Below are 12,200 nucleotides of genomic sequence, written 5' to 3'. Positions count from 1 at the left end.
AAGCACATACAATAATTAAATACTTAGGGTACACATAACAACAATTGCATAGTCATGAAGGGGTATCAGGGGTAATGGTTAGGAGGGGATGGAGTTGAGGGTTCGTATTGCAGTGGGGAAAACAACGCTCTAAAACAGGTGTTTTTTGTAGCGTCTTCCTGATGGGTTTAAAGCGATAGTTGGCTGGGTGGGAGGAGTCATTGATGCTCTTACCAGCCTGGTTGGCTGTGCGGGTGGTGAAAAGGAGTCATGGGTCCCATCCTACGACTCTGGAGGTCCCATCCTATGACTTTGGAGGCATTTTACACTATCTGTTGTAGGTTGGTTTTGGTGATGCTCTCTGTGGTTCCATATCAGACTTTAAAGCAGGATGTGAGGACGCTTTGGACGATGGCGATATAGAATTGATCCAGTAGCTGTTTATCAGGCAGAATGGTTGTTGTTGTACCTTTCTGATGATGGAGTTGGCGTGGATTTCCCATTTGAAGTCATTGCTGATATATGTGCCAAGGAATTTGAAGGAGTCTGTCATGCTTACGGGTTGGTCGGTGATATGGATGGGTTCTTTGGCAGGCTTATTTTTTGTTCTTAAGTCAATGGCTATGTCCATGGTTTTGGAGGTGTTGAGCAGGAGGTTGTTATTATTGAACCATCTTACTGCCCTGTCAACTACTTGCCTGTATGGAGTCTCGTTGTTGTTGTCCGAGATGAGGCCAACAGCGGTGGTATCATTGGCTTACTTGAATACTTGGATTGAGCTGTCCCAGGGAGGTGAATTGGTTAGTGTACAGCAAGAGCAGGGGAGACAGGACACAGCCGTGGGGGGCTGAGGGACAGGGGGCGAGATGTATGGCTGTTCACATTGAATCTTTGTGATGTGCTGTTGAAGAAGTCCATGATCCAGTGGTTTATGGTTGGGTTGATGTTCATATCCTGTCGTTTGGAGGGGATTATTGTGTTGAATACCGAGATGTAGTCAATAAACAGGATGTGTGTGTAGGTGTTAGGGGTCTCCAGATGTGGTAATGTGTTATGGAGTACCAGGCTGATGGCATCCACTACTGACCGACCTGTTGGCACAGTAGGCAAATTGATAGGGGTCCTGTTGGGATGATATGGAGGATTAGAGGTAGTCGAGGACCAGGTGCTCGAATGATTTCATGGTCACAGATGTAAGGGCAACAGGTTTATAGCCACTGAGGCATCTTATCTTGGTGGACTTAAGAACCAGGATGATGGTGGACTGCTTAAAGCACTGTGGGACTTTACATTTGCGGAGGGATGTATTAAAGATGTCGGTAAATACAGGCGCCAGCTGGTCAGCACAGTGTGAGAGTTGATCAGGCCCTGCTGTTTTCTGTTTATTTCTCTTTCTGAACACAGCCCTCACCTCTTCCCCCTGGATGGTGAAAGGAGAGGGGAGGGAGGAGGGCTGAGGTGGTGAGTAGGAAGATGTGCCAACTTTTTCAAACCTAGCATAAAACTAACGGAGTTTGTCCGGTAGGTCAGGGTCCTCATCCACAGCTCGCAGGGGACGTTTTTTGAAGTTGGTCATCTCTTACATATTTTTCCAAACTGCTCTGGGGGTTATTTGCAGAAAATTGGTCTTCCGGCTTTTTTGGTGTGGAATGATTTGGCCTGCCTGATTGCAGATCGCAGTTCATATTTTGCAGTTTTGTATGCCTCCTTCTCTCCACTGAGATAAGCCAAGTTCTTCTTTTTGCGAAGAGCTGTAGGTTCTTTGTTGAACTAGCGCTTGACCTTATACTTTTAGAGGGGATGCATCTCTCCACACAGAACCATATGTATGGCGTCACTGTGTTTGTGTACTCATTGAATGAGTTGCACATGGATTTTAAAGAGTCCCAGAAAATGCATTCAAAACAACCTCTCGGAGTGTCATCTGCATCTTCATTCCAGCCTGCCACAGTTTTGGTTTTAGATTTAACTATTTTAAGATTTTGCCTATAATTTGGGATGAAGAGCAGCATCACATGGTTAGACTGTCCCAGTGGAGCTTTTGGGGAAACACAGTAAGCTGACTTGATTGTGCTCTAGCAATGGTCTAGAATATTTACACCTCTAGTGGGGCATGTCACTTGTTGCATATAGTTAGGAAGCTCATGGAAGAGATTTGTGTGGTTCAAGTTACCCAGAACTGCTATAGGAGGATCTGGATATCTTCTTTCTGTACTGGCAATGTGACGAGCTCACTTGCTAATGGCAACGCTAGCATTAGCTTGGGGGCGGATGTAAATACCGGTTAACACAATGGATGCAAATTCTTTTGGGACATAGAAGGGTCTTCATGTTATACAGAGAAACTCGAGATCAGGGGGGGCATGGTTGGTGTATTATTGCGAAGTAATTGCACCATCGGGGGTTAATCATGAAGCAGATGCTGCCTCCTATTTGACTAATGTTAACTGACCATTCACTTCAATGGATGGTATATGCTGGTGGGGTTATGACCAAGCCTGGGATGTTGTTGTTGATCCAGGTTTCAGTAAAGCAGACGGCTGAGAATTCCCTTTATTCTCTTTCTGGATCAGGAGTAGGAGCTCTTCCATTTTGTTTATGAGGGATTGGACATTTCAGAGTAGAATAGTCGGTAGTGGGGGCGGGTAGGGCCGACACCTGAATTGATATAGAACCCCAGTGCATGATTACGCGAATACCCCGGTGAGCACGATGAAAACAATTCTTCAGGAATGTGTAGGTGTTGCCGATCTAGAGTTCCATGTCATCCTTATCTGATGTTAAGTAGTTCCTCACAGCTATATTTGTACAGACATGATGATTTATGAACAAATAACACCGACAGTAGTGACACAGACAACAGAGCATGTACTGGAGCGAGCCTAGCAGTCACCAAGGCTCACCCCTCAACTCAATTCAAGCCATCACACTGAGAGAGAGAGAGAGAGAGAGAGAAAGGAGAGAGAGAGAGAGAGAGAGAGACAGAGAGAGAGAGAGTTGCTGAGTTATAAAGAATAAGTGTCCAGTTAATATCTGGGCATAGGTTGTCTGTCTGGTAAACAAACTCATATGTACCTCCTGCACCAAGTTCCTAAGGAAGATGGTCTTCTGACGCAGGGGATCGTGGACCAGACCCTCAGAAAAAAATATCATTCCATGGGGGAAGTTGTGCTGAGAAAGCCAGGATACCACACGCTGTTTCTGCATGTCGGGGCGGCCCGTGATGTAAATGATCAGATAGCCCAGGTCCTGCCAGTGCCTGCACACAAACACAAATCAATTGGCATAGAAATCACATGTTTTGAGTTCATCAACTGCATTTTAAACAGTGTTCTGGATTTCTTTTGACTTTGACAAGGTCCTAATTTGGTTTCATTTTGTTGATCTGAGGATCAATTAAAAAAAAAGAAGAAAAGAAAAAAGAAAAAGAGTTCCTTTGGAAGAGGAGCTGCTTAAGCACGGATGAGACAGATGTAATTTAAGCACGCGTATGAACACACACACACACACACACACACACACACACAGGGTTGGTAGTAACAGATTACATGTAACTGAGATTAAGTAATCAGATTACATAAATAAGTAACTATAATCAGCCTAGATCACATTTGAACTAGTGTGGCATTACATTATAGTTACATTGTAAAGGATTACTTGACTACATTTTTGATTATGTCTTTAAATATGGCAGTTTTAAAATTATGAAACTTTTTCCATGGTAACCAATGCTCTATTAATTCATGAAAAGCCCATCTGACATACGGGGTTTCTTAGACAAGTGCTCCACTCTGTGGTAATGGGCGGTGGTGATGGGTGATGTGGCGATGGATAAAGTAGTTCTTTTCAGTGTACTGAATCATTAAACCAGTTCATTCAAAAAGATTCGCTCAAAAGATTTGTTCGGCGAATCGTTCAGTGCTTGAACGGAGCTCTGACTGCATAGTCACGGGTTCCCCAGTTCGTTTTGCCAAAGGGCCAAATTATGTCATCCATGCCAAGCCAAGGGCCAAAACGTCCGGGGTTTTTTCCCATTGGCCAGGTAAAAGTTGCTTTATGTGCAGATGTTGTTGTTGCTGATGTTATTATTATTACTAGTAGTAGCAGTAGTAATAATTTAGGCCTGAGATTCTCAAAGCTTGTATTGAGGGTCACACCAGAAGAAAAAAAATGCACTCTTGACATAAAATAAGCCCAAAGCCAACCATTTAATTATCAACAACTTAAATGGATGTTCATTCGCCAATCAGTGAGAGCGACGGGATGAGGCGATCCTTCTGATGTCGGGCCTGCATTCTGTTGTGGCCATCCTGAGGCACTGGCTAAGATGTGTACCGGAGAGTCTGTTTCTTTCCTGGTGCTTTATAGAGTTTATTGAAGAAAACAGTGACTCATATGTACGTGGACGGGAAAATCGTGAGTAGGAGCATCACAATAGCTCTCATGTATTTGAATCAAGCTTGGGGAACCATGTTGATCCAAAAGTCACCCCCCCCCCCCAATGCCCTTGTGTTGTGTTTTGAGTGAATCAGATGTTTCCATCTCCAAGACCTCCATCTGGAGGGTTGCCTCATCTATGGGCCAGACCTGCCCGCGGGCTGCTTATCGGGACTCAGGGGCATAGTCCCACTCACTGAACCGAAACATGACCCAACATTCAGTTCAGCTCTCTAACTAGCAAACTGAGAAAGGTCGCTTGTAAAGGATGAGCCAGTGAGCTGAACATTTAGCTGAACAACATTTGCAAACCGAAAGCTGCTATAGAGCAAAGCCCCTATAAAGTACAGCATGTACATTTTCACGACAGCTAATTATCAAATGAAATAGTAAATCCTCCCTGCGGCCTTTGATTAAAGAACATCAGCAACAAACAAACAAACCAAACAATACAGTACAGCTGTAGATGTTTACGCCAGCATGTGTTTGTAAGGCTTATCTGACTTGACCAATTCTAAATATAGAATATGTTCCACCATATATCAAAGTAAGTTACTCCTCTCAGGTTGCCAGGTTTCCAGTTTTGTTAATGGTGATTGACTAATATTTATTTTTGTGTTTTAATGATGATTTATGAGCTCGGAGTAGAGCCGCTGCTCCTTCACGTCGACAGGAGCCAGTTGAGGTGGTTCGGGCATTTGATTTGGACGCCTCCTGGGCGCCTTCCTTTGGAGGTTTACCGGGCACGGCCAACTGGGAGGAGACCCCGGGGTAGACCCAGAACTCGCTGGAGGGACTACATGTCCAGTCTGGCCTGGGAACACCTTGGGATCCCCCTGGAGGAGCTGGAGGGTGTTGCTGGGGAAGTGGCTAAAGAATGAATGATGATTTATGGATAATGGGGTTTTTATTTGCATTGAAAATGGAAGGGCGGTATGGTGGCGCAGTGGTTAGCGCGGTCGCCTCACAACAAGAAGGCCCCGGGGTAGTCCAAACTTGGGGGTCGTCCCGGATCGTCCTCTGTGTGGAGTTTGCATGTTCTCCCTGTCTGCGTGGGTTTCCTCCGGGTGCTCCGGTTTCCTCCCACAGTCCAAAGACATGTAGGTCAGGTGAATCGGCCGTACTAAATTGTCCCTATGTGTGAATGTGTGTGTGTGGGCGCCCTGTGCTGGCGGCCTGTCCAGGGCGTCTCCCCGCCTGCCGCCCAATGACTGCTGGGATAGGCTCCAGCATCCCGTGACTCCAATTGGGATAAGCGGCTTGGATAATCGATGGATGGATGAAAATTGAAACTAATGATAATAATAATAATAACTTTATTTATATAGCACTTTTCTAAAACAATGAACATTTGGAATAAGTGCTCCTGTTCTGTTACAAGAGCAAAGTCTTCCATGTGGCCTTTGATTAAAAACCAGCGGTAACAAAAAGTGACACAGCAGAGACAGCGTCTCCCGTGTTGCAGAATACACACAGTACACCTGTAGTTCTTGCCAGCACTGTTTTTATAAGTTGACCACCTGTAAATGCTGAATATGTAAAATGCATTTTATTTGCACTGAAAACGTACTTTTGCGTCCATTTTTTTAGTATAAGGGGCAATATTGTCCGTGTTTGATTCTGAAGTTATTCAAAAGCAATCCAAAAGTATTCAGCTTAGATTACTTTTTTTTGTAATCCAATCGGTTACATTACTATTTCCAAAAATCACCAGGTAAGTGGAAGTAACCGACTACATTTCAAAGTAATCTGACACAACCCTGCACACACACTAACACACACACACACACACACACGACCGGTATTACTTTCTTTTTTTATCTTTCTGCGTCAAGATGTGAATTTCATTTTGCTGTGGCCAACCTTGTAGAAGTGTATTTGCTCTAAAGTAAACCACCGGTTCTGGCCGGATAAAGGTTAGAAGAAAAAAATACACACACACACACACACACACACAGCGAGACTCCGGGAGACTACATCAGCTCAACAGAGTGAAAACTCTGTTGACCGCCTGTACACACACACACACACACACACAAGCATGTACACTGAAATACGCAATTACACAGTTACCTGACAACGTCCACAGCTCCAGGTCGCACCTTGGGGTCACTGCCCATGATGGAGACACTGGCTGCGAAAGAGCCATCAATGCTGAACACCACACACTCCATACCCCACGGCAGCACCGTCAGGTAGCCCTCCGCACTCGTCTGGTCCCCCCTGAAGAAAGAACGGTGAGGACGATGGGGAGGGGGGCAGAGAGAGGAAAAAAAGACACCCAAACAGGAAGACCGAGAAAGAGCCAGGGAGAGAGAGGGAGAGAGAGCAAGGCAGAAAAATAACATTGACAAGAGCGAGAGAGAAAGACAGGCAGGGGGAGGAAGGAAGCGGAGGAGGAGGAGGAAGAGCAGAGAACAGAAGAAGAGAGGAGGAGAGAGCACGTTGGTTGGAGAGAGGAAAAATAGAGAATTTGAAGCAGGGAAAATGAGAGTGATGCAAAGCGGGTGAGACAGACAAGGAGGGAGAAAGAGAGAGAAATAAACCGTGAAGAACGAGAGCTGGATCCCACCGCACGTCCGTAACTCACAGTACAGACAACCTCAGGCTGTTCTTTACGCTGTCAATTCTTCAATAAAAGCCGGATTTCGAATAATGGCCCATCTCAAAAACCAGCCAGGGGTGCAGCTTGTTCTGGCAAATAAAGGTCGTTCCCAAATTAAAGCGGGATTAAAAATAAATAAATAAATAAAACCCATCACAGATGACGGAACGGTCCCGATGCTGTGTTCACAGCATCAACTACAGCAATACAAACCCCCAGTCACGCTGTACTCGGTACTCTGTTGCTCCAGCTTTCACATTTTAAAAGCTGAAAGCCGCAGTTTTTCTGCAGTGATAAATTATCATTCATGTGACTAAACAGCAATTTAAACATGACAGCGCATACATTTTATTAAATACACTACTGAAAAAAGGACAAATAAAAAATAATGGCTCCTCTCTAACAATAACCCATCTCAAATAAAGGGCTGGTTCCTCTCTTCGTCTGAGGTAAATAGATGCCCCTGGGTGCTATTTGAGAATTTAAGGTATGTTTCCGGCGGGAAAAAAGCGCTCTCTCACACCAACACACTAAAGTGACGGTAGAGATATGTAGCCTAATTCAACAACTCTGCTCTCAGTGTACAGCTGTCAATGCTACGACGGCCATACCAAGGTTATTAACATTTAATAACACGAGGTTCTCTGTGGGGGTGGTGGGGTTGATGCCCACCACACGGGGAACCGGAGGCAGTTTGCTTACTTGACCACCATTTTAATGGGGTAGACGCCCAGGGACAGTTTCTTGCTCTTGGGAACGGTATAGTTGACTCGGCCACTGCTGTTCGTCACCTCCGTGTCGAAGTGCACCCAGCGTCCAGACGGCGGCTGGGTCATCAGAAAGATGTCTACCTGAGAGGGACACAGCAGCTTAATGTAAGTGACTTATGTAAAAGTTTACAGTTCACTGGGGCATTTACATAATTTGACTCGTGTGTGGAGACACTGAATGTGATGATCGTAAGGCGGAAACCTTTTCTCCAGTCAGCGTTACCATGTCCAAGGGCCCGTACATGAACCGACCAACCAGAGTCTGAGGTCCTTCCTCGGTGGCAATGACGTCATTGACCCGGTGATTGGCGGTGACGTTCTGTGCGTGGAGAGAAAGAGAAACAAGACTAGGTGCGCGGCCGGACTGTGCGTGGTCAGTGTTCGAAACCGTGGCCAATTTGTCACAGAGCTAGTCAGCGGTAGTGTCTATAATGTGACTTCCTGGATATGAAATGTTCCCCTGCAGTTTTCTCCAACGGTCCCAGTAATATTTGTTGTTACAGTGACACTGACGTAGCATATCACATGACCTGGTGAAGCAACGTTGTTGCAAGAACAGTACTTTCCACTCATATCTTGGGATGTTTGATTTGAAAGTGAACTTAATTTAACTGTAATTATAACTATTCTAATCATCTGTTAACGGCCCCTCCTCTTTCATCTGCTTCTACTTGTGGATGTCTGTCATTTTTCTAAGACTCAGTCTGTACTGAGTGTTTCGTCAGAGTGACTGTTATCTGGGGTGATTTAACTGCGTGCTCTCCCTCATGCCTCTCGGTGGATGGAGAGCTGTTTTCTCTCTGCTCTATACTGGACTGTTACAGTGTATAATCAGATGTTTTCTCTCTGCTCTATGCTGGACTGTTACATTGTGTAACCAGATGTTTTCTCTCTGCTCTATGCTGGACTGTTACAGTGTGTCACCAGATATTTTCTCTCTGCTCTATACTGGACTGTTACAGTGTGTAACCAGATGTTTTCTCTCTGCTCTATACTGGACCGTTACAGTGTGTAACCAGATGTTTTCTCTCTGCTCTATACTGGACTGTTACAGTGCGTAACCAGATGTTTTCTCTCTGCTCTATACTGGACCGTTACAGTGTGTAACCAGATGTTTTCCCTCTGCTCTATACTGGACTGTTACAGTGCGTAACCAGATGTTTTCTCTCTGCTCTATACTAGACTGTTACAGTGCGTAACCAGATGTTTTCTCTCTGCTCTATACTGGACTGTTACAGTGCGTAACTAGATGTTTTCTCTCTGCTCTATGCTGGACTGTTACAGTGCGTAACCAGATGTTTTCTCTCTGCTCTATACTGGACTGTTACAGTGCGTAACCAGATGTTTTCTCTCTGCTCTATACTGGACTGTTACAGTGCGTAACTAGATGTTTTCTCTCTGCTCTATGCTGGACTGTTACAGTGTGTAACCAGATGTTTTCTCTCTGCTCTATACTGGACTGTTACAGTGCGTAACCAGATGTTTTCTCTCTGCTCTATACTGGACTGTTAGTGTGTAACCAGATGTTTTCTCTCTGCTCTATATTGGACTGTTACAGTGTGTAACCAGATGTTTTATCTCTGCTCTATGCTGGACTGTTAGTGTGTAACCAGATGTTTTCTCTCTGCTCTATACTGGACTGTTACAGTGTGTAACCAGATGTGCAGAGAGCAGCAAAATATTCTCTTCTTAGCATTTCTGCAGTATGCAGGAACAGCAACATATTCCGTTTATTATCGTACCATAAATGTGGGATGAGCTGGAACCGCTGCGGCAATTCATTTTGAAAGAGCAGCGGCTAATAGGGAAACGCCCACTTTCATGTTTATCAGTGACACTGCTGGTCGGCCGACAAATAGTGTATCTTTAGTGATGTCATTGGTCACCTGATCCAGTGGCCCCATCGTGTAACTGGTTGGTTGGGGACATTTGCATTTGTGGGGCTGGCCTGTTGGTCCAGCCTGGCCAAAAAGGCAAGCGGGGGGGGGGGTGCATCCAGGTACTGTGGCGGTCTATTCCGTTGCCTACCCACAACGGGATTGCCGGTTCGAATCCCTGTGTCACGGCTGGCTTGGTCGGGCGTCCCTACAGGCACAATTGGCCGTGTCTGTGGCTGGGAAGCTGGATGGGGGTTTGTGTCCTGGTTGTTGCACTAGCGCCTCCTCTGGTCAGTTCGGGTGCCTGCTCAGGGGGGAGGGGAAACTGGGGGGAATAGCGTGATCCTCCCACGTGCTACATCCCCCTGGCAAAACTGCTCACTGTCAGGTGAAAAGAAGCGGCTGGTGACTCCACATGTAGCGGAGGAGGCATGTGGTGGTCTGCAGCCCTCCCTGGATTGGTAGAGTGGGGGGGAGCAGTGACCGGGACTGGATGGGTAATTGGATGGGTACAATTGGATGGGTACAATTGGGGAGAAAAAGGGGTAAAAAAAAAAAAAAGGCAAGCGGGGACATCAGAGAGCGACATAGAAAGAGTGAATGAAACCGAGAGAGAGATATAATTTTACTACCTGTCTCCAGGTACCTCACTCTTTCTCCCTTTCATTACGGGGAAGGGGAGGGGGGCAATATGGAGAGCTATCCCACACAAGGACAAGCAGATGACATATTGGCAAATGCTTGGATGCGACGGCACATATTCTTTGCTGTCTGGATGCCATGCATTTCAAGATTTCAAGTGCATAGCAATCAGCTTAATGGAGCACGCATTGTCGGGCCTTACCAAAAGAGAGTGTTCGCTCTCTGTACAGCTTCTTTGTTCGATTACCCGGTACCTTTCATCACCTCTAAATGGGTAGGATGAATACCTCCAAGATAAAATGTTGAAACCCGAACGTTTTCATGGTGAGCCTGAGAGACACTAATAAGATGTTATGAGCAGCGTAGTCTGAGGATACGAATCTCTTACTCGGTCCTCGTCGATGTAAATCAGCGGTCTGTACTCTTGCTAATGAGTGATGGTTGCCAGATGTTTGAAGAACTAACATCATCGAGGGGGGATATCTCCATAACTTTGATGATGCCACTTTTAGTGTTGGACATTGTAACACCGTACTGGCTAATGAAACAGAATTAAGGGATTTGTCATCTAATGAAGCAGTTAAACATTTCCAGCTGCTGTCTTATTTACATATTGATTGACCGTGTCAATAATTAATCGTTTGCCGGCACCAGAGCAGATTGATCCAACGGCAGCTGAGTGCGAAGTGTACACATACACAAATGCATAAAGAGCTTCTCAGTCCCCTGCTATGAAGAGATCATGGCCAGAATGTGTTCAATATGCGCCCGTTGGAGCCGTTATTTCTCAGCTACAGTTCACCGGCAGATCTCCCTGCGCCCATACGGGAAAACAGCACGGCAGCGTCGTGACATCACCGGCCACACAAACACACAAACATGCACATGCACGCTGTGCATACTGTGTCCACATTGGTATAACTGAAATGTAGTCATTAAGTGTTTCCGCCAGCTCTTCCATTCCCACCAGCTCTCCCAGAGACAGGAGGCCAGGGAGGCACCGGGCCCGGATGACGCGTCACCCTCCTGTCTTAAAGTCTGTGCTGACCAGCTGGCCCCCATTTTCACACTGATCTTCAACAGATCATTTGAGCTGTGTGAAGTCCCCTCCTGCTTCAAGAGCTCCACTGTCACCCTGGTCCCCAAGAAACCCTGTATCACAGGATTAAACGACTACAGGCCCATTGCCCTAACGTCTGTGGTCATGAAATCCTACGAGAGACAAGTGTGGTCCCACCTAAAGGAAATCACAGGCCCCCTGCAGTTAGCCTACCGACCAAACAGGTCAGTGGAGGACGCAGTCAACACGAGATTGCACCACATCTTCCAGCACCTCGACTCCCCAGGGACACATGCAAGGGTTCTGTCTGTGGATTTCAGCTCAGCGTTCAACACCAGTCCCAGATATCCTCCACTCCAAACTCACCCGGCTCACTGTACCAGCCCCCATCTGCCAGTGGATTAAAAACTTCCTGACAGACAGGAGACAGCTGGTGAGGCTGGGGAAAATCACATCCAGCACCCGGACAATTAGCACTGGCGCCCCCCAGGGATGTGTGTTCTCCCCTCTACTCTTCTCCCTCTACACAAATGACTGCACCTCAGGTGACCCGTCTGTTAAAACTCCTGAAGCTTGCAGACGACGCAAGCATCAAAGGTCTTATGCAGGATCCGGGAGTCTTTAAATAGACGGGAGGTTGATCAGCTGGTCCTCTGGTAAGTCCATAACAACTGAACACGCTCCTCAAAACAGTGGAGATGACAGTGGACTTCAGGAGGAGCCCCCCAATAATGCCCCCCCTCCTCACCATACTCAACACACACGGTGTCAACAGTGAAAACCTGCAGATTTCTGGGTTCCACAATCTCCCAGGAGCTAAGGTGGGCATC

The 12,200-nt window shown here is 46.2% G+C and overlaps 1 protein-coding gene across 1 annotated transcript in view; it reads right to left on the bottom strand.

The window, feature by feature from the left end:
• pitpnm3 (PITPNM family member 3) overlaps positions 1-12,200 on the bottom strand; it is a 148,913-nt gene that overhangs the window by 8,032 nt on the left and 128,681 nt on the right. The window contains exons 17-20 of the mRNA XM_056283491.1: positions 7,994-8,110; positions 7,724-7,872; positions 6,490-6,639; positions 3,055-3,238 (exon numbers count right to left, since the gene is read on the bottom strand). Coding sequence (XP_056139466.1) covers positions 3,055-3,238; positions 6,490-6,639; positions 7,724-7,872; positions 7,994-8,110 — 600 coding nt within the window. The remainder of the gene's footprint in view (positions 1-3,054; positions 3,239-6,489; positions 6,640-7,723; positions 7,873-7,993; positions 8,111-12,200) is intronic.

Source organism: Lampris incognitus, chromosome 7 (assembly GCF_029633865.1).
Source record: "Lampris incognitus isolate fLamInc1 chromosome 7, fLamInc1.hap2, whole genome shotgun sequence".
NCBI classification, from domain to species: Eukaryota; Metazoa; Chordata; class Actinopteri; order Lampriformes; family Lampridae; genus Lampris; species Lampris incognitus.
This window is presented reverse-complemented; position numbering and strand designations above follow the sequence as displayed.